The sequence below is a fragment of the Esox lucius genome, chromosome 2, assembly GCF_011004845.1.
Source record: "Esox lucius isolate fEsoLuc1 chromosome 2, fEsoLuc1.pri, whole genome shotgun sequence".
Classification (NCBI taxonomy): Eukaryota; Metazoa; Chordata; class Actinopteri; order Esociformes; family Esocidae; genus Esox; species Esox lucius.
The window spans coordinates 36,781,716-36,804,824 of NC_047570.1; the positions used below are offsets into that span (position 1 = coordinate 36,781,716).

At 42.3% G+C, this 23,109-nt stretch overlaps 2 protein-coding genes and 1 long non-coding RNA gene across 3 annotated transcripts; all 3 read left to right on the forward strand.

Annotated features, from left to right (window-relative positions):
- The first annotated feature begins 320 nt into the window (after positions 1 to 320).
- On the forward strand, positions 321 to 1,563 carry LOC109616603. Its single transcript, XR_002197801.2, has 4 exons — positions 321 to 432; positions 658 to 946; positions 1,100 to 1,365; positions 1,459 to 1,563. It is a non-coding gene; the product is annotated as an uncharacterized LOC109616603 (long non-coding RNA).
- A 2,844-nt stretch (positions 1,564 to 4,407) lies between these two features.
- Positions 4,408 to 7,340, forward strand: LOC105029587 (solute carrier family 66 member 2). Its single transcript, XM_010903024.5, has 5 exons — positions 4,408 to 4,559; positions 5,028 to 5,292; positions 5,377 to 5,510; positions 5,776 to 5,992; positions 6,530 to 7,340. The coding sequence occupies exons 2-5, from the start codon at positions 5,078 to 5,080 to the stop codon at positions 6,702 to 6,704; spliced, it is 741 nt and encodes a 246-aa protein (XP_010901326.2). The 5' UTR covers positions 4,408 to 4,559; positions 5,028 to 5,077; the 3' UTR covers positions 6,705 to 7,340.
- An 8,082-nt stretch (positions 7,341 to 15,422) lies between these two features.
- Positions 15,423 to 22,459, forward strand: LOC105029588 (potassium voltage-gated channel subfamily G member 1). Its single transcript, XM_010903025.4, has 7 exons — positions 15,423 to 15,830; positions 18,147 to 18,385; positions 18,692 to 19,024; positions 19,187 to 19,290; positions 20,289 to 20,427; positions 20,871 to 21,093; positions 21,322 to 22,459. The coding sequence occupies exons 2-7, from the start codon at positions 18,200 to 18,202 to the stop codon at positions 21,975 to 21,977; spliced, it is 1,641 nt and encodes a 546-aa protein (XP_010901327.2). The 5' UTR covers positions 15,423 to 15,830; positions 18,147 to 18,199; the 3' UTR covers positions 21,978 to 22,459.
- Positions 22,460 to 23,109: the final 650 nt, after the last annotated feature.

Sequence of the window (23,109 nt, forward strand, 5' to 3'; positions counted from 1 at the left end):
TGTTCTATACGCCGCAGTTAATGTATTGTAGGAAATGTTCAGGAGAGTGGATAGAGTAAATATATGCAAACAAATCAAGGGTCACTGTGTATTTGCAATTATTGCTGGCAGGAATACTTATTTTACAGAGGAATTTACCAATAGATTCATAAAAAATCCTACAATGGGGTTTTCTGGATTTTTCCCCCTAATTTTGTCTCTCATAGTTGAAGTGTACCTATGATGAAAATTACAGGCCTCTCTCATCTTTTTAAGTGGGAGAACTTGCACAATTGGTGGCTGACTAAATACTTTTTTTGCCCCACTGAAGCCCCGGATCTCAAACGGAGGGTGGGCTAAGCCCCGAATGTATTGTAATCCTACCGACGCCTCTGCTAAGCATCATAAACTCTAAGACTGCCAAGATGGAACGTGATCAACTTGGGTAGAAAGGTGAGTAACTGATTTGATTGACCCTATCCTGTTATCACATAGTACATCATATTTTATGTTGCATGTTTTTTTTAAAATATTAGTTCTATTTAGATTAAACCTAACAGCAAAAATTCTGAATTTACTATGAAGGTTTTAGGATGTGCACATATTTTCAAAACAATATATATATATATAAACAAAATGTAATTATTGGGATAAATCTCTAACTTTCTTTCCTTATAGTTTATCCTGATCATTGGTGATTCTCATCTCTGTGCCTTAGTGGATAACATTGCCCCCATCAGGCTGATTCCACTGGTCGACCGTCCATGGCTTTCGGCTTCATGTCCACTCCTGGAGCAAGAGTTTACATCTGATGGCAGATGCTCATGGGGAGGTGTTACCCAAAGGTCTTGTCCCAGACGTAGTATGTCTGATCACTCCTGGTAAACACCTTGAAGCCAGCCCATCCATCGCTCAGGCAGGAGAAGAGTTCAAACAACTCCTTGCTGCTATGTTGAGATGGCCTGAGGTAAAACTTTAACTGCCATTACTAGTTGTATAAACGTTACTGTAAATGAAATGTGCAATTTCCAAGATGTTTCTGTAAATTACTAAAATCTGTCAATATCACATCAAATTATTTACAGTTATTTGTCCTTGATTTTCCACACTGCATTAAAAGGAAAAATGACCTAAATTAACAAGAACGACTGGCACTGGAATATGAAACCCAAGCATGGGATCTGGATGTGACTTACGGAAGGGAGACGTCCAGGGCCTTCCAGGCCCTAAGAGCAGTGGCCGGAAAGATTCATGTGAGCAATGATTCTGAGATGCCAAGTATGGCTACCCTGAACAAGGACACTTTGTTTGAGGAAATACAGGTCATCCGTACAACTAGACCTCGTTGTGCTGGGATTCAAATTGTAAGCTATCTCATAATTTAAGGTAATTTCTTTACTTACTAGTAACGCAAGTTCTATATTATCCACTATTGCAAATATCCACTGTTTAACCTAAAATATTCAAATCATTTGGAAGGTGTTGTCAATGTTGGCGTCATCAGCAACACCCAGATCCCCATCAATGGTCAGTCTGACAGGGACTCCTTAAAACAGTATGAGAAAAAACTGCAGGGCATCCTTCACCCACTAGTAAGTATCTGGCATTACAGTATTTGGCTTTACATGCAAAGGTTGTGGACATTGTTCTGAAATATGAATTTTATCATCATTGTGGGAATTTCAGAGTTCAGGAAGATGGAAGTAATTGTGGTCCTTATGTGTGTTTGTTCGCTAAAGCAGTCCTATTTGGAGATACCAAGAATTAATTCATACAAAACAACATGAGATGTTCTATTTTATATGAAATGTTATAAAATATATCCTTCTAATAGAGTAGATGAAGTTGAACTTGTTCTAGTATGTACTAGTTGGATATTGGTTATGATGTGATTTTGATGTTAAAATCATTTTGCTTATCTAAAAAGTATAAAACTGTAAACAGTCTTTTAGGCTAATCTACATCTCTAAAGTTGGTACAACAGGCTAATGACCAGTTAATATAAGTCATTAACAACTACAATATATTCACTGCGGCATATAGAACCGTTTTTTCTGGACAGGGCAATATGTATTTCATATCCATTGAGTTACATTGTGGCCAATGGGATGGGTGGAGTAAAACACCAGCAACAATTGCAAATACACAGTGCTCCTTGATTTCTTTGCATATAATCAATCTATAGAGTCTCCTGAACATTTCTTACAATACATTCACTGTGGCGTATAGAACAGTTTTTTCTGTATGAGTCAATATGTATTGCATATACAAACCTGATTCCAAAAAAGTTGGGACATTGTACAAACTGTGAGTAAAAAAGGAATGGAATAATTTACAAATCTCATAAACGTATATTTAATTCACAATAGAATATAAATAACATATTGAATGTTGAAAGTGAGACATTTTGTAATGTCATGCCAAATATTGGCTCATTTTGGATTTCATGAGAGCTACACATTCCAAAAAAGTTGGGACAGGTAGCAATAAGAGGCCGGAAAAGTTAAATGTACAGATAAGGAACAGCTGGAGGAACAATTTGCAACTTATTATGTCAACTGGCAACATGATTGGGTATAAAAAGAGCCTCTCAGAGTAGCAGTGTCTCTCAGAAGTCAAGATGGGCAGAGGATCACCAATTACCCCAATGCTGTGGCGAAAAATAGTGGAGCAATATCAGAAAGGAGTTTCTCAGAGAAAAATTGCAAAGAGTTTGAAGTTATCATCATCTGCAGTGGATAATATCATCCAAAGATTCAGAGAATCTGGAACAATCTCTGTGCGTAAGGGTCAAGGCCGGAAAACCATACTGGATGCTTGTGATCTTCGGGCCCTCAGACGGCACTGCATCACATACAGGAATGATACTGTAATGGAAATCACAACATGGGCTCAGGAATACTTCCAGAAAACATTGTCGGTGAACACAATCCACTGTGCCATTCGCCGTTGCCGGCTAAAACTCTATAGGTCAAAAAAGAAGCCGTATCTAAACAGGATCCAGAAGCGCAGGCGTTTTCTCTGGGCCAAGGATCATTTAAAATGGACTGTGGCAAAGTGGAAAAGTGTTCTGGGGTCAGACGAATCAAAATTGTAAGTTCATTTTGGAAAACTGGGACGCAATGTCATCCGGACTAGAGAGGACAAGGACAACCCAAGTTGTTATCAGCGCTCAGTTCAGAAGCTTGCATCTCTGATGGTACGGGGTTGCATGAGTGCGTGTAGCATGGGCAGCCTACACATCTGGAAAGGCACCATCAATGCTGACAGTTATATCCAAGTTCTAGAACAACATATGCTCCCATCCAGACGTCGTCTCTTTCAGGGAAGACCTTGCATTTTCCAGCATGACAATGCCATACCACATACTGCATCAATTACAATGTCATGGCTGCATAGAAGAAGGATCCGGGTACTGAAATGGCCAATCTGCAGTCCAGATCTTTCACCCATAGAAAACATTTGGCACATCATAAAGAGGAAGGTGCGACAAAGAAGACCTAAGACAGTTGAGGAACTAGAAGCCTGTATTGGACAAGAATGGGACAACATTCCTATTCATAAACTTGAGCAACTTGTCTCCTCAGTCCCCAGACGTTTGCAGTCTGTTATAAAAAGAAGAGGGGATGCCACACAGTGGTAAACATGACCTTGTCCCAACTTTTTTGAGATGTGTTGATGCCATGAAATTTAAAATCAACTTATTTTTCCCTTAAAGTGAAACATTTTCTCAGTTTAAACGTTTGATATGTCATCTATGTTGTATTCTGAATACAATTCTGTTTTCATTCACAATTGTACAGTGTCACAACTTTTTTGGAATCGGGTTTGTACATTGAGTTACATTGTGGCCAATGGGATAGGTGGAGTAAAATGCCAGCAACAATTGCTAATACACAGTGCCCCTTGATTTGTTTGTATTAATTTACTCTATCCACTCTCCTGAACATTTCCTGCAAATACATTAACTGCGGCATATAGAATATTTTTTTCTGTATGAGTCAATATGTATTTCATATCCATTGAGTTACATTGTGGAAATAGAGGGTGTGGAAAATATTGTGTTGCTAGATGTAGCACACCATTTCCCATGATTAGACTGATTTGCCTTACCCTGCACACTCTCTGTTGAACATTTCCTACATTGCTTTCTCTGTGGAATATTCAATAGTTTATGAGCTATGAGGCAACATGTATTCCATATTCTGTCATTGGCATTGTCTGAATTTTACCCTTGGAACGTGTTTTAATTCCCACTTTTTATTGAAATTACTCTTAAATATGATCATATAAGAATTGTTGTCAATGTTTTGAGAGGTAATGTTTAAACAATTAATAAACTCCATTCATGTCCGTTTTGAAGTAATACGTTGGTCTCTTTTATTTTGAAAATTTCCTAATTTTCGTGACCCGGAAGTGTTTCTTTAATGTTGCTCACAAGACGCTGATCACAAGACGCTGATTCTGTATTTGGTGTTTTTTTTTTAATATAGGAAGTCCTCTGCCGTTTCTTTTAAATTTTACACTTAATATTGACGGGTTTGAGAAGTTTGAACATGGTGGAATGCGAACAACTATTTGTAAGGAAAACTTTGAATCTGTCCTATTTTAAAGTATACCGCATTTGTTGATGAAAATCACGTATCGATATACTAGATACGTTATATTCTGCCAGGCTTGTTTTTATCTAGTCTGACTGATGCCAGCTGTCGTCCTACACAAGGTTCTTGCCAGCCTGGTTTCTATAGTTTTTCTGGATTCAGTTAATTAGGTACAGTAGGCTTCAGTCCACGGCTTCAGTTTTAAGTGCCAGATACATTTGACTGTTAAGTATGTGTTACTTGGCCATTTTGCGTTTAACAATAAACAGTACATCCATATGAACAACGCAATGACGTACGATGCTCTTCACACTCAATCTGGCCAGGTCAATTGCACTGACAACGGAACTGAAATCTGAAATGACGTTATATTGAACCAACAACGTAAATCGGACATAATGTTTTATTGAACTGAAAACGGAAACAAAAGTCTGTCATTGTATGTAGGATCGCCAACGTGTTACAGGACAGCTGTCGCATGAGTAGTGAGGAGGACCATGGACAGTGGACTGGGCCTGGGTGATGAGGAAGGGGATGTGGGGAGCCTGTGGGCTACTCTGGCCTGGCTGGCTTCCTGTGTGATGGTGGTTGGAGGTGCTCTGCCGTACGTGCCCCAGTACCTGCAGATACTCCGGACCAAGAACACAGGCGGGTTCTCCACACGCATCTGCCTCGTTCTGATGGTTGCCAACATCCTCCGCATACTCTTCTGGTGAGAGTTGTGCGGCGTACGGAGCTTTACTTTGAAACCAAAGACTGCATTTTTGACAGTGCGTGTGTTTTTTGTGTTTTAAAGGTTTGGGAAACGGTTTGAGGTGACCCTGCTCCTGCAGGCTGTGGTGATGATTGTTGCCATGCTGTTGATGCTCGACCTCTGCTGCTCTGTCCAGAACAGCGACCGCATCAGCACCAAACAGCATCACATCACAGGTAACAGAGAAACCATCTGAGAGTCCTCTGACAGCTGCACAGCTAGTGTGATTGACCACCATCTGAGCTTCAAGCCGTCCATCAGCCACAGGACAGGCTATCGGTCATCCAGCAATCCACAACTTGAAAACCACTTTAGTTTTACAACCAACTATCCAAGTGTGTACCAACTAACTGCTCATCCATCTTTCTCAACCTTCTCTCTCTCTCACTTATTAACCCTTGATCTCTCCAATCAATCACTCTCTCGTCCTCTCTCTCTCAGATCTGGACCCTCGGTTCTTCTGGAGCTGGGATGGATTTGAGGACTACCTCATCTTCCTGCTTGCCTTCACGCTTCCCTGCGCCTTTGTCACCCTCCTCCTGCTGGACTCCTCACTGTTTGTGGAGGCCCTGGGCTTCCTGTCTTTGCTGGCTGAGGCCATGCTGGGGCTACCGCAGCTCCTCCAGAACCAACACAACCACTCCACCACCGGCATGAGGTGAGGCTTGGTTATGGCAGTCTGTGGTACGAAGACAGGTCTCTGCAATGCTTCACCCAGAGCGGCGCCCCTGTTTCCCAAAACTATTGTTTTGTTTGTTGTTATTCATCTGAGCGTTTCATATGTACCTTTAGTTGGGTTCACCTATTATTTAGATATAACATTTTATTTGTTTAGCAGGCACTCTAGTCCAAGGCAAGCTGTGGTTAGTGCATTTACAGCTAGGTGGGACAACTGAATATTACAGATGTTCCAAGTACTTCATGGCTTTAAAGCATAAGTTATTAGAAGAAATGTGCAAGTTTTTATGGAGGGTGATGGGGGGTAAGACTGACTGTTTGGTGTTTCCGTCTCCCCAAGGTGGGCAGAAACTCAAAGGTCAGTTTTTTGGCACAAGTGGATTTAAACCCCTGGATGAGTCTATAGGGGTCTCATAGGCAGTGGGTGCAAATCCGTCTGGCACCTCTTTCAATGAGGTGCGAGAGGTTTTTGGATTGTTTTATTACAATCCAAAAACAAAATGTTTTCCCTTTTTAGTGTGAAGATGGTTCTGCTGTGGATGACTGGGGATGGCTTCAAGACGGCCTACTTTGCCCTCAACAAGAGCCCACTTCAATTCCTTTTGTGTGGGTTGGCTCAGGTGCTGGTAGACCTGACTATCCTCTATCAAGTGTGTCTCTACAGAAAAGACCCCTGTGACAAGCTTTCCTAGCCTGGAGTTGAAGGCCTTTCACCAATGACAAAAAAGTACAAAATAATTTGACACATTTTTGGGAAATATTCAACCAGACTTTTATGCTATTGAAAGTCACAACAGAATTTGAATACTGTTTAGTGTCTTTCAATTACTTTATTGTTAGAAAACACACTAAATAAATTGATTCAGTATAATTTCAAAATACTAAAATAGCCAAATATTCATATTTTAGTTTTTATAAATAATCAAATCCACACTGAATGCAGGTCTGTAGTCAACACAACACATTGTTTATGCCAGTATTGTCAACATAAGAGCCTCTAATAGGAGTTCATGTGGTATGAAATCATTTCAGTATTTATTTAAGATGATTATGAATGTAGTTTTGCAATTATTATCTGGAGAATTTGTTTTAATTTATGTGCATTTATATTTGAGGACATTTGAACTTGTATTTATTGGTTGTATTTATTTGATTGACTGTTCGTTTTCTTCACATCTTCTAAGATGATAAACACAATTTATGTTTGAAAGTACTCATAAAATAAAAAGCATTGTGAGCTTTTATGTTATTTCAATGTTTAATTTCCTAATTTTGTCTATGCCTCAATTTTAGATGTCGTTGAGTAAACCGATCATCAATTTAGTGCTTATGACTGTGCGTTGTGTTCTTTCAGGGGGGTTCATAGTGGGAATCTGCAGAAGATTATTGGGTAATGTGCTGGTAAACATTCATAACCTCGTTCGATAACTGCCATATATTATGGGGTAAAGTGCTGGTAAACATAAACTGGTTCAGTAACTGCCATTTGTCATGTTCAGCCAGTGCCATTGTCTGCTTGGTGACAGATTGCTGCCTGAGTGAGTGTGAAGGCAAAACAAATAGTGGGCTGGGGTGAGAGAGTTCAGTGTATGCAAACACACACACACACCCCCCCACACACAGCAGAGGAGGGAGTTATAGATTAGAAATTGTGCTCCATGACTGTTCCTGTCAGATACCAGTTCATCCATCTGGCCATTGCCATAACACCCTCTCAGTATGTACTATGTATGTACTATGACTATGTATGTACTATGACTATGTATGTACATGTATGTACCATGTATTTATTTCTGGCTGTTTTCCAGTACAGTTTTCCAAATAGCACCCTATTTCCTTTATAGTGTTTTATTGTCCCTGTAGGAATCTGATCAAGAGTGATGCACTAAATTCGGAACAGGGAGCAATAGGTGTACCATACTTTCATGTAAAAAGAAAGGATTATGGATTGTGGATTACCAGGGTTGGAAACATTAAGCTCTTATCAACAGTCTCCAATTGTTTATTTAGTAAAACTGATTAGAGCTCTGAAAAATAATAACCCTTTGTGTTGGAGAGGGGTGGAGTGACAGAGAAAGGTACTTCCTGCATAAACACAAAAAATCCCAGAAACCCTGTAGTCTGAATTTCCACTGGTCACTACACAGGGTACTACATTGGTATTACCATGGTTGCACAGGTTATTACTGTATTAATGGTCCGGAGATTATTATTACTATCAGACATGTGTGCTACCATTGTATTAATACTATCAGACAGTTGTGTAACTGGAGTATTAATACTACCAGACAGTTGTGTTACCATAGTATTAATACTACCAGACAGTTGTGTTACCATTGTATTAATACTATCAGACATGTGTGCTACCATTGTATTAATACTTTTAGACAGTTGTGTAACTGGAGTATTAATACTACCAGACAGTTGTGTTACCATAGTATTAATACTACCAGACAGTTGTGTTACCATTGTATTAATACTATCAGACGTGTGCTACCATTGTATTAATACTTTTAGACAGTTGTGTAACTGGAGTATTAATACTATCAGACAGTTGTGTTACCATTGTATTAATACTATAAGACAGTTGTGTTACCATTGTATTAATACTACCAGACAGTTGTGTTACCATTGTATTAATACTATCAGACAGTTGTGTTACCATTGTATTAATACTATCAGACAGTTGTGTTACCATTGTATTAATACTATCAGACAGTTGTGTTACGTTCCAATAGTAATGGACAGAAGGGATCTTATAATTACATTTCCATCATCTCCCTTCATATCTCCCTGTTTCTCTCTCTATCTCCATCTGTCTCCATCTGCAGTCACTTTTCTTTGTCTCCATCTCGTTTGATGATCTGTGTGTGTGTGTGTGGGTGTGGGTGCGGGTGCGCGTGGGTACGCATGCATGCTCACATTCAATGACAGGGATTCTACTACTAGATGTTCTTGACAGCAGGAAGACAATACCACAATACTGTCTGATTGGCTCATCTATGTCCTTAATTGCTGGAGCTTAGAAATTCCATAAGCCCATCCTGGCCAAAACTGTAGGTAGCTCAGTTGTTATATCAAGTGACTGAAAGTTGTTGCTTTGAATCCTTGAACCAACAAGGCCATTGCACTCATCCAATTTAGCCATTAAAATGGTCAAATCCATGGCCATGTGACAGTACTCTCTGGGGAGTTGGGATAAGCAGAAAATGAAAACACCCACAGGCAACACTTTACAACACACTATACGTACAGTGGGGAGAACAAGGATTTTGCAGGTTTTCCCACTTACAAAGCATGAAGATGTCTGTAATTTTTATCATAAGTACTCTTCAACTGTGAGTGAAGTAATCTAAAACAAAAATCCAGAAAATCACATTGTATGATTTTTAAGTAATTCATTTGCATTTTATTGCATGACATAAGTATTTGATACATCAGAAAAGCCGAACTTCATATTTGGTACAAAACCTTTGTTTGCAATTACAGAGATCATACGTTTCCTGTAGTTCTTGACCAGGTTTGCACACACTGCAGCAGGGATTTTGGCCCACTCCTCCATACAGACCATCTCCAGATCCTTCAGGTTTCGGGGCTGTCGCTGGGCAATACAGACTTTCAGCTCCCTCCAAAGATTTTCTATTGGGTTCAGGACTGGAGACTGGCTAGGCCACTCCAGGACCTTGAGATGCTTCTTACGGAGCCACTCCTTAGTTGCGGAGGTTGTTGGCCAAGATCTCGCGATACATGGCCCCATCCATCCTCCCCTCAATACGGTGCAGCCGTCCTGTCTCCTTTACAGAAAAGCATCCCCAAAGAATGATGTTTCCACCTCCATGCTTCACGGTTGGGATGGTGTTTTTGGGGTTGTACTCATCCTCCTTCTTCCTCCAAACACGGCGAGTGGAGTTTAGACCATAAGGCTCTATTTTTGTCTCATCAGACCACATGACCTTCTCCCATTCCTCCTCTGGATCATCCAGATGGTCATTGGCAAACTTCAGACGGGCCTGGACATGCGCTGCCTTGAGCAGGGGGACCTTGTGTGCGCTGCAGGATTTTAATCCATGACGGTGTAGTGTGTTACTAATGGTTTCCTTTGAGACTGTGGTCCCAGCTCTCTTCAGGTCATTGACCAGGTCCTGCTGTGTAGTTCTGGGATAATCACTCACTTTCCTCATGATCATTGATTCCCCATGAGGGGAGATCTTGCATGGAGCCCCAGACCTAAGGAGATTGACCGTCATCCATTTTCTAATAATTGCGCTAACAGTTGTTGCCTTCTCACCAAGCTGCTTGCCCATTGTCCTGTAGCCCATCCCAGCCTTGTGCAGGTCTACAATTGTATTATGTCCTTACACAGCTCTCTGGTCTAGGCTATTGTGGAGAGGTTGGAGTCTGTTTGATTGAGTGTGAGTACAGGTGTCTTTTATACAGGTAACAAGTTCAAACAGGTGCAGTTAATACAGGTAATGAGTGGAAAACAGGAAGGCTTCTTAAAAAAAAACGAACAGATCTATGGGAGCCGAAATTCTAACTGGTTGGTAGGTGATAAAATATTTATGTCATGCAATAAAATGCAAATAAATTATTTAAAAATCATACAATGACATTTTCAGGATTTTTGTTTTAGATTCTGTCTCTCACAGTTGAAGAGTACGTATGATAAAAAGACAGACCTCTACATGCTTTGTAAGTAGGAAAACCTGCAAAATCGGCAGTGTATCAAATACTTGTTCTCCCCACTGTATGTTTGGAACTGTACCCATTTCTTGACCTTTTTCTTGTCTGAGACATGCAGCACATAGGTCACATGACTGTTTAATGGGAGGGAGTCAGAGCATATTGTAATGTCTGGAAAAGAAGAGTTTGCATCGACCCACTTGCTTACCAAAACCAATCAATTGCTGCAAACCTGGAGCAGCTGTTCTTGGCTCCTGTGGTCTCTCATTCAACAGGGAGCCAGACAGTGTACACGTTATCCCCCGTTCATTACACAATGATTTGATCACAGCCCAGTGGATGAGGAGCAGAGTAGGTAATCATCCGGGGAAGGTAGAAGAGAAGATGATGGAGGTAGTAGAGGCGGAGGACAAGGGGGTAGTAGAAGAAGATAAGAGGAGGTGTAGTAGAGGTAGAGGAGGGGGGGTAGTTGAAGAGGAGGGGGGGTAGTAGAGGAAGATTACGAAACAAGCACCAGCAGTTGTTATCAGATCGCCTGTGTCCATCATTCGAAAAGGAGGACAACATCCGGGTCTACTTCATCTCCTCTCACCCATTAGAGGAAACCTGAGACCCAGAGATGAGGAGGTGTGGCAGGGAGAGAGAAATAGAGAACAGGGAGCAAAAGAGGAGTAGTGAAGTTGGAGAACAGAAAAATCCTGCTGGTGTCAATTTTAGTTTGTTTATTTTTTTTTTGGGGGGGGGGGTCCTTTTAGATTAATAGGACAGCAATGATTCTCCCTGTGGCTGACATAAATAATGTTCCTTTTTAATTGAATTGACCTCTAGTATAAAAACATGTTTTATGTTTTGGTGAGGGAGACACAAACAAGTACAAGAACATTTTTGGAAATAGTGCTGTTAATTGACAGGGGACAGGGGACACAGCCCCTATGCACTCCATATACAGTGGGGAGAACAAGTATTTGATACACTGCCGATTTTGCAGGTTTTCCTACTTACAAAGCATGTAGAGGTCTATAATTTTTATCATAGGTACACTTCAACTGTGAGAGATGGAATCTAAAACAAAAATCCAGAAAATCTCACTGTATGATTTTTAAGTAATTAATTTGCATTTTATTGCATGACATATGTATTTGATCACCTACCAACCAGTAAGAATTCCGGCTCTCAAAGACCTGTTAGTTTTTCTTCAAGAAGCCCTCCTTTTCTCCACTCATTACCTGTATTAACTGCACCTGTTTGAACTTGTTACCTGTATAAAAGACAACTGTCCACACACTCAATCAAACAGACTCCAACCTCTCCACAATGGCCAAGACCAGAGAGCTGTGTAAGGACATCAGGGATACAATTGTAGACCTTCACAAGGCTGGGATGGGCTACCGGACAATAGACAAGCAGCGTGGCAACAACTGTTGGCGCAATTATTAGAAAATGGAAGAAGTTCAAGATGACGGTCAATCTCCCTCGGTCTGGGGCTCCATGCAAGATCTCACCTCGTGGGGAAGGTGAGGGATCAGCCCAGAACTACATGGCAGGACCTGGTCAATGACCTGAAGAGAGCTGGGACCACAGTCTCAAAGAAAACCATTAGTAACACACTACGCCGTCATGGATTAAAATCCTGCAGCGCATGTCCAGGCCCGTCTGAAGTTTGCCAATGACCATCTGGATAATCCAGAGGAGGAATGGGAGAAGGTCATGTGGTTTGATGAGACAAAAATAGAGCTTTTTGGTCTAAACTCAACTCGCCGTGTTTGGAGAATGAAGAAGGATGAGTACAACCCCAAGAACACCATCCCAACCGTGAAGCATGGAGGTGAAAACATCATTCTTTGGGGATGCTTTTCTGCCAAGGGGACAGGACGACTGCACCATATTGAGGGGAGGATGGATGGGGCCATGTATCGCGAGATCTTGGCCAACAACCTCCTTGCCCCAGTAAGAGCATTGAAGATGGGTCATGGCTGGGTCTTCCAGCATGACAACGACTTGAAACACACAGTCAGGGCAACTAAGGAGTGGCTCCGTAAGAAGCATCTCACGGTCCTGGAGTGGCCTAGCCAGTCTCCAGTCCTGAACCCAATAGAAATCTTTGGAGGGAGCTGAAAGTCTGTATTGCCCAGCGACAGCCCCGAAACCTGAAGGATCTGGAGATGGTCTGTATGGAGGTGTGGGCCAAAATCCCTGCTGCAGTGTGTGTAAACCTGGTCAAGAACTACAGGAAACGTATGATCTCTGTTATTGCAAACAAAGGTTTTGTACCAAATATGAAGTTCTGCTTTTCTGATGTATCAAATACTTATGTCATGCAATAAAAAGCAAATTAATTACTTAAAAATCATACAATGTTCTGGATTTTTGTTTTAGATTCCGTCACTCACAGTTGAAGTGTACCTATGATAAAATGACAGACATCTACATGCTTTGTAAGTAGGAAAACCTGCAAAATTGGCAGTGTATCAAATACTTGTTCTCCCCACTGTATTCCCTGAGGCTGACAGAAATAGTGTCCCTTTTTAATTAACTTGATCTCTACACTAAATGGAGTGTAACATGTTGAATGTTTTGGTGAGGACAGTTGTTGGTTCGAATCCTGCCAGTGTCACTATGTGTTTTGTATTTTTTGACAAATCCCTTTAGATTTATTGGAGGGCAATGATTTCTTCTGTGGCTTTCAGAAATAGTATCCCCTTTTTTATAAAACTCTACTCTAGAATGAAATTATTCTCTTGAAAGAGAAACAAAACAGTATAGTTTTGTCATTTATGGATAAATCACACTTGATTGAATGGTTCCCTTTCCATCTGGATAAAACTTAGTCCATGTATTTTGCGGGCTGTCCCTATGGACTGCATAGCCCAGTTGTTTGGGTGGCATTACAACTAGGTCTTCAGGTTGTTGGTTCAAATCCCACAGCAGTCAGTATAGATTGAGTAACTTTTTATATATTTTTGGGCACTAGTTTTGCTAGTGGGTGACCCAATGATGTCCCAATTCTAATAAATTATACTCTACACTAGAATTTGATGATTCTCTTGAAATAATTGGTGTGGGGAAGACACAAAACAGTAAAAGTTCACAAGTTTTTGATAAATCACTGTTTGATTAAAAAAGCACAGATTTTGGCAGGCTGACCCAATTTTAACTTGATGAACATATACTCCATATATTTCTTGGGCCTTCCCTGTTGACTGTTGGAGAGAAGTGTGCTACTCAAGGCTGAGGTTGTAGGTTTTCATAACAGGGGTTATTAAAGGTTTGGTGACTTCAGGAAAAAAAAACTTTTGATATAGAGCTCCACTATGCGATTGACTTGAAAATATATAAATATTGCGATATGTTATGAATATGGTATGAACATAGGCAGGTCTGCACATCTAGGCTTTTGACATTGGATAACAATGGGGCAGCAGGTTTAGCAAAATGTATTGGTATTTCTGAAATTTCAAAGAACTGTAATGGACAATGCATTTAAATGAAAAGTGTAAATAGCAGGTCAGTTAAGATACATATATGACATATGTATGATTTATTATATTGTCCTTACGAGGCTGTATGCATAGCAGTAGTGTGCTTTTTGTTTTTTGATTTGATTTAGAACACGTTCTGAAGACATTTTGGTACAGGGCTCAATAGAATTGATAAGAGGCAGGGTGAAAAAACACCTAAAATAAGGCCTGTTTTTCCCTGATTTCGCTAAAACTACAAAACGTTGCTCGGATATAAGGTCATCAATATACTAGCCTCCATGTCGAATGCAATTAACAAAATGTTTAATTGCTAAACATTTCATCTGTCCTGCCAATCATTGTCAACCTTAACGAAGTTGCGTGCTAAATTACCGTGGGTTCTATGGGTCGTCAGTGTAGCTTAGTTCAGCCAGTATAACACAGAATCTTGTGACAAATGTACTGGTAATAATATAGATACCAATGTCAGGTAAACCATTCCAACTGTTTATATGACCCACCATTGACAGCCTGGGTTGCTGTGGAGAAGGTTCGACTGGTGCAATTTTCTCCTGTATTAACTTTATTATGAACTTAGCTAACGCTATAAGTCTAACAAGAGAGGTTTAGCTAGCCTCACTAACTACGTTAGCTAGGCATGCCAAGGTCCGCGGTCCCAAGTGCAGTGATGGCACGTGAAAACTATCAATACGGCGTAGAACGTTCCAAAACTGTTGGTCACAGATTTGTTGTTAGTGGGTTTATTCCACAGCAAGTTACTACAATGCAATGCCATCAGACACATGCTGGCCTTACGCAACAGGACGGAGAGAGAGGACGTGTGCTTGCGCATGTGTTGATAGTTCTGGCAAAAGTCTGATAACATGAATTAAACCGAGGATAGGGCCTTCGTCTTCCCTGTCCTAATCCTCTTTGTATTTGGATCAGAACCATATTAGACAAAGGCTTTACAGCAGCACTAATGTATGCAAGCCAATGTGGGGTCGAATGTGTTTGCCTTGCCTCGTGGCGCACTTCCCCCGGCTTAGTCAAAAAGGAATATATTTTCCTTAAACCTAATGTGCAATACACTATTGTTGAGAGGATTTTGTTCCGCACAACTGAAGATATACCCCCACCAGAGTATAGAAAAAAAGAAAACACAGACAGAGAATTATAGAAATGTAAAGGGGTAGATAGAAAAGGATCCCCTGTCCTGTAAAACAGATGACATGAGATGACACAACAGCAGGTTTCCGGAGGACAGAGCCATTAGATAATCGCTTTTAACTCCGGCAAAGCGCACTCTCCGTTCCGGCCACCTGTCCTTAAGCCTTAGCTCAGATAATAAAGATGATGTAGAAGAATTAATATGGATGGGGAAAAAACTACAGATTACTTCCTGCGAACCGAACGCGCTGTACCTACTTACTGTGTATGGATCTGTGTTTGCAGAGACGAGTGCCTGCTTTTATAACGGGCACACAAAAAACAAGACGGGATTTCTCAAAGCAGCCTTCGGCGCGTGCTCACCCTACGGACAGTCTGGACTCAGCCAGATTGTGACAGCTACGCTATTGAGTTGATATGCCCAGATCCCATTTGGTTTAAATGACGCTGAATACTTGTCAGACTGACAGAGAATAACATATTTGTCACTGACTTGGTCACTTCAAGGTAAGTCACTTTCCATCTTTGTACATGAACTAGAAAATGGTGTTTACGTTAGTAAGCTAGTTTTGAAGTAGTCAAATTACGGGTGTGAATAAATAGTAGTAGTGATAAATGTAAAAGATTAGTAGTGGTTGTATTAGTGGTAGTGGTAGTATTAGTAGTAGTGGTTGCAGTATTAGTAGTGGTAGTAGTAGTAATAGTGGTTGTAGTAGTGGTAGTAGTAATAATAGTAGTTGTAGTTGTAGTTGTAGTGATAGTAGTAGTGGTAGTTGTAGTAGTAGTAGTTGTAGTGATAGTAGTAGTGGTAGTTGTAGTAGTAGTAGTAGTGGTAGTAGTAGTTGTTATACTATTGGTAGTAGTAGTAGTGGTGGTAGTAGTAGTAGTAGTAGTAGTTGCAAAGAGATTGAACGTATAATTTCTAGTTTTTGTAAAGAAAATTTCTGTTCAAACATTCCAACTCTCTGTTTAATCAGTGTTGTATCATGTAATCCTTATTGAACTCATTGTCATCTCTAGTCAAACAAGCTAGTTGCAAAGATTTATTTCAAAACTAATAACACAACAACTCACAGAAAAACTATTTTGACAACTGACAAGATGTCAGCTGGGAGTAGCTGCAACAAAGCAGATCTTTAAATCTGGATATCTTGAAAGTTGTGAGAAAAAAGGTGAACAACCACAGATGAATGTCTTGTTACTTCCACCGACCAGAGACCTGCTTAGGGGCATGTTGAAGTCAACACTTCCCCGAGTTGGTTTGTTGGAAAGGAGAATAAAACACCAGGAGTCAGGTCAATTACCGTACCGCATATTCCGTTTATTACAAAAGCTTTTGGAGACAAGTGTCGCCGCACAATGTCTAAGGATCAACAGTCAAAACATCATTTTATACTTCAACTACGCCCAAAAGATAGAGGCGTTAAGTTAGCAAAGCCAGTGTGCCATTGGCCCAATCCCAGTTCTATTCCTTATAGGATAACTGCAAGTACCCCCTTGCCCCCCTTGTGGTTTCTGTGTTGTCTGTCCGACTATGTGTGTGTGTCTCTAACCTGTGTCCTGTTTCTCAAAAGACAGACATACTAAATCTTTCTCTCCCCGGCAACCGCTTGAACAGGGTTTCCTGTTCTCCTACTTGCACCTTCCGTTTTAGCTCGTATTACAAACAATTAATATTTTGTTTCCTTTCTTACAACAGTTCACTAACTTATACAATCAATACATCTACAGGCAGCATGAGGAAAATAAAGTTCCAGGACAATGCTTAGACCCATGAACAATGCTTAGACCCATGGACAATGCTTAGTAGAATATCATCAGAGGTTTATGGAATCAAGATTCAAACAGACCAGGTTCATTTCAAGAACATCTCCAATTAGCTGTATTCCGGGAGATTGTGTGACACACTGTCTAGCAAAATATATTTTACAGGAAACATGAGGAGGATGTACAGGCCTGCTCTTGGAAAGCTAGGGAGACATTGGCTCAGCTTTTTTACCGGGGGTGTCTCTGTTGGAATGTATAATTAGAGCTGTTAGTTTATCCTCGATTCAAATTCCAGACTTGATGTAATAGACAGTCCTATCTGTACTCTAAATGTCATCTGCAATGTTTCCAGATAGGACTGTGCTCTATGATGTACGGGGTTATGTCTATGTACTGTACTTGCAAAGTAATGTATTATTTAACGATCTATGTCTTCTGTGGACTCCAGGAAGTGTAGCTTCTGCCTTTGGCAGTAGCTAATGGGAATCCTAATAAAATCAGAATCCTAAATCCATATGCATATTCTATCTCAGCCGTTTAGATGTTGGTCAGATGGCTTATGGGCTCCATCAAGATGGAAAATATTTTTCACATGAGGGGTTTCATTTCCCAAATGTAATCAGGCTAATGTCTGTGGGCATTGGGGATTGATTTGGAGCAATATGTTGTAGGGGTAAGACAAAAACAAAACATCCTCGTGTGTCTCCTCTCTTGCCACAGACTAGTCAGGGACGAACGGATCAAGTCTCCATTAAAACAAACAGTACACTCACACATTTTCTGTTTCTTCAATTTGGCCTCCCATTCCTACGTGCTTTTATTCTGAGCTTTGTCTGACTTTAGTCGCTCCAACTTTGCCTTGAGCTCTTATTCCCTCTGTGACATGTCCAAGGAGGCAACCTTTTGTCAACCTCACCCTCCTGGAGGATTCCCTTTGCTCAGGGTAATGGCAGAAGTTAGGGTGTTGTTCAGGCAAACGGACGCCTTTGTGCTAGCGTATGGTGCTAACAAAGTTTCAGGTCTCAGGTTACACATTCATGGATTCCGTCTTCCCAGGTCCACGGTCCTGTTACTGTTCCCGATCACCCCACCATCGCCCCAATGCCACGATGCCGCTCATCAGCAATGCCCAAGACTTCAGCAACTTCTCCGTCAGCAGCGACAACAGCAGCCTGGACGGCATCTTCACAGAGATCCCAGAGACCGAGACCATCAAGGGCGTGTATTATAAGCGTGTCCATCGCCTCCACATTGATGAAGACAGGGTCTGGCCCACTGTTGACCATACTCTACAGGTAACACTACTACTACTACTACTACTACTACTATTGTACTGCTGCTACTAATACAACTTCTGCTACCACCACTACTATTACTGTACTGCTTTTACTACTACCACTACAACTACACTCCTACCGCTACTCCTATACTACTACTACAGTGTAGCAGATGCTTATCCAAAGTATAGTATTCATAACGTTTTCAAATGGCAAACTTAATTAAAACAATACATTAATAAAATGTACTAGATAATTCTGAAATGTTTTGAACCGACTACCCAAATGAAACCGGGTATATATCTTCTGTGCTCAAATACTTAGGCTGTGATCAATGTGGGAGGCAGCCTCTACTCGTTTCCCTGGAGCACCTTGGAGCAGTTCCCCCTGACGAGGCTGGGACGTCTGCGACTCTGCTCCAGTCTCGATGACATCAGCCAACTCTGTGACGACTATGATGAGACCCGACGGGAGTTCTTCTTTGACCGGAACCCGGCGGCGTTCCGAGTCATCCTGAACTTCCTGGCAGCCGGGAAGCTCCGTCTCCTCCGGGAACTGTGTGCCGTGTCTCTGCATGACGAGCTAAGCTACTGGGGGGTCGACCACGCCCACATGGAGCGCTGCTGCCGCCGACGCATGTTGACACGCGTGGAGGAGGTACTGTCGACGTGTTTTAAAAAACGATGTTCACATTTTCAAAAAGCACACCTTTCTTTTTCCCTCCAAGAGATAACCTGGCGAAGAAGACTGCCCCATTAACTGGGGGACTCATGTGAAATTTGCTTTGGAATTTGAGCTTGATTGTGATTTTGCTTGGAGGTGGCGGAGCGTGAGCGTAAGGAGGAGGAGTGGAGGCAGAAGAGGCTGGGGATGCAAAGGCTCCCACTTGTGGCAGAGTCAGGCTACCGCGGGCTGATGAGCAGGTATGAACATTGGTGTTAAAGGCAAAAATCTGATATCAGCTTGGGAGGGGACAATTACATGAAATGTTCTCAAGAGCAAGTCCCGAGGGGGACACCAAATGTAGTGCTGTTATACTGTTTTAGTTTGCTCCATCGCTTTGCTCACTAGTGTAGCTCTGCAGATTCAGCTATTGTGTGTGTGAACTCTACCAACATAAAATCCCTACGGTGCGATTGACTGAATTAACCTCATGTTAGCTTTGTGCATTGAGTGCCTTTCAGATGGTAGACACGAATACTCTGTCACCTTGCCAGCTAAGGAACACTAAACTGCATTACTAGCTTCTCTCACTGACTCAAATTCAAACAGCTGCAGACACTGGTTGATGTTACAATTGCTAGCTAGCAGATGTCAGCTAACCGCTAGCTAACATCAAGAGTGACCTGTAATTCAATCCAGTGACAATGAAGACCGGTGACGGTTTATTGTATTGAGTGGTAGATGTAAAGAAATGTCTAACATATCCTTTGTTTGTACTACTTACTGGAAGTCAACCGCCAACAACAGACTGTCAGACTGTCTCCCCTGGGATTTACGCCTTTGGATGACATCAGCGATATGCAAAACGTTGCTCTCACAAAATCACACTGAATCAGACCTTTGTGTCAGGATTTGGTTGGAGAGATAATTTCCTGTAGTTGTACAAAATTACTTCCCCCATTGATTCTTAGCTAGCAGGGGCTAAATTTGCAGTTTTCTTGCAGTCTAAATTTGCAGTTTCTCCGGGCCCCACAGACTACTCTCCAGGTGAAGAAGCGTATACTGAAAACGTGGTCTTCAGGTTTAAAGACTGACACAGGAAACAGGGGGCCTTCTAGCTTGTGTTGTTTGCTGTGGAGACAACCCGAGACGACATAACACAGTTCACTGTCAGCCCAAACACTGTACCCCCTTAAAGCGAAGCGGCCCAAAGCTGTCGCTTGACGAGGCGATCGTCTTTCTAACCACGTGTTCGCAGGCTGAGAGAGGTGGTGGAGAACCCCCACTCCGGTTGGGCGGGGAAGACGTTCGCCTGCCTGTCAATGACCATGGTGGCTGTGACCGTCGTCAGCCTCTGCATCAGCACAATGCCTGACCTACGCGAGGAGGAGAACCAGGTGGGTGAACGGAGAGGAAACTGCGCGGCTTAAGGAGCTTTGCTGTCATGTGCCCAGAACGTTTTTGCAACTGGACCAAACACTTTAGGACAGAGTTCAACCGAAGTGGTCAAACATGGGCGGAAGCTCTGTACACTAGTGATGTGCGGGTTGACTCTGCGTTTTCATGATGCGGACATATTTAGGGTCGTGAGATCACAGAAAACTAGAGTAAAAACTGCACACTGCACCACATTTCTAGAGTGAGGTGCATGTTATACTGTGTCTCCGCAAGTTGTTCATCAAAAACTCTTCTCCTTCATCTCTCAATACTATCACAGCTACTCTCGTTTTCCTCTCAATACATCTTTCTCTGACCTGTACTCTCTGTCTCTCTCTCTCTCTGTCCTCCTCTGCTTCCTGTCTCTCCCGTCTCCACCCCCTGCCCCCCTATCCCCCCTAAGGGGGAGTGTTCCCAGAAGTGTCAGCATATGTTTATTGTGGAGTCGGTGTGTGTAGCCTGGTTCTCCATGGAGTTCATTCTGCGGTTCCTCCACGCTCGCTCCAAACTGGAATTTGCCCGCGGGCCCCTGAACATCATTGATGCCGTGGCCATCCTCCCCTACTACATGTCGCTGGTCATGGTGGAGAAGAACTTGGCAAACGAGGATTACAACCCTGGGGCAGGTGGAAAATGCTTTAAACTTTTTTCAAACCCAATAAATGTGTGCCACTCAGCCAATTCTTGCATGTATGTATGATCTTTGAATGTTTTGGGGTAGAATCCAGCAGCAGGACTTGGCCATCCCTGAAATAGAACTATTTGGCATGAATGAATGATTTCACCAATTCCGGGAAACTACCAAGCTCCCATTTTAAACTGCAGCCTGTCTCTCTCCACCGGTCTTCCTGTAGGGAGGGGCTATCTGGACAAGCTGGGGCTGGTCCTGCGTCTCATGCGCGCCCTACGCATCCTCTACGTCATGCGCCTGGCGCGTCACTCCATGGGCCTCCAGACGCTAGGCCTGACCATGAAGCGCAGCGTCCGCGAGTTCGGCCTCCTCGTTCTCTTTGTCGCCGTCGGCATTGCCCTCTACTCTCCCATGGTGCACCTGGCCGAGAGCGAGCTGGCGCCCAACGCCGCCACCACGCCCCGTCACAGCTTCAGCAGCATCCCCGCCTCCTATTGGTGGGCCATCATCTCCATGACGACCGTGGGCTACGGGGACATGGTGCCGCGCAGCATTCCGGGTCAGGTGGTGGCGCTGAGCAGCATCCTGAGCGGGATCCTCATCATGTCTTTCCCGGCCACCTCCATCTTCCACATGTTCTCCAGGAGCTACCAGGAGCTGAAGGTGGAGCACGAGAGGCTGTGGAAGGAGGAGACGGGGGCCGCCCTGGCCGCTGACATCCTGGAGAGCAGGAGGGAGAGGGAGGCCGAGGGACTGGGCTTCTGGTCGTTACGCCGGGGATCTGGGGAGTCTCCGGGAGGGGATGAGTTAGGGATGACAGTAGGGATGACAGCGGGTCAGCACTATGATCTGAGGAAGGACACTAGACCTGACCCTTGACCCCTAAGCCCTAACTCATCTGTATTTTTGATTGGAAAAAATGTGAAGTTGAGGAGAGTGTAAGGCAAGGCTGCATCCTAAAGTGCACACTGTCACCTTCAGTGCATTACTTTGACCAGGACCCGTGGGATCAAACGTTGTACACTATAGTATGTAGGGAATATGGGCCACTGGTCAAAAGTAGTGCACTATATACAGAAAACAGGGCACCACTTGGGACATTGATTTAAATTAATTCTGAGCAATTCATTACCTGGTATGGTGGACCTGTTTTGAGCTCCTAACTGGCGTTCTGTACTCTAGGACAGGGTGGGTTTCAATTACAGGACCACAAGAATAACAGAGACATTCATATTAACACGGGGCACCACCCAAACGATTTGTGGAACCAGGCCTTATTCAAGGATTCACTGTGTTTTCTCTGGTTTTCGGTATTGCGTTATGCCATGAAGTGTTTAAAATAAATGTGTTTTTGATCCCTTTTTTGAGTAAAAGATGGCTTATGTTCAGTGTACGGCCAACGTGTTTCTTCACATTTTCATGAGCTTAGGGATTCAAACCAGCAATCTCTCAGTGGCATGTCCAATGCTCAAACCAACTCTAATGTTCCAACCAACTCTAACACTCTAACCAACTCTAAAGCTCTAACCAGCTCTAATGCTCTAACCAACTCTTAACATCTCTAACCAACTCTAACCATCTCTAACCTAATCTAACACTCAAACACTTGTGGTAGAAAGTCACCAATTAGAACTTTTTCTAAGGAAGGTAAGACAGAGATCAAAATGCTCTTTAACACAACAAACAGTTTATTATATAATATTTGCAAATAGAGACAGAAAGACAATAACACAAGATCAGTGAGAGTCAATCTGAAGAACAGTTCAGAAAACTTCCTTTTTGTATAGAAAAGAAGGTGTGACAACATCTCACAATATCTCAGACATTTCATCAACACAGGTTAATCTGGTCTAAACCAGTTTGGTTTATTCCTCTCAGCAGTTTTGCGAATGGTTTGCATATTGCCCGTCTGCATTCTAGAAATACCTTGTTTCCCTCTTATGACACCATTAACATCAGGGAGAACGGGCAACATTTATCTACAAAACTGAGAAGTAACAAAAACAGAAAC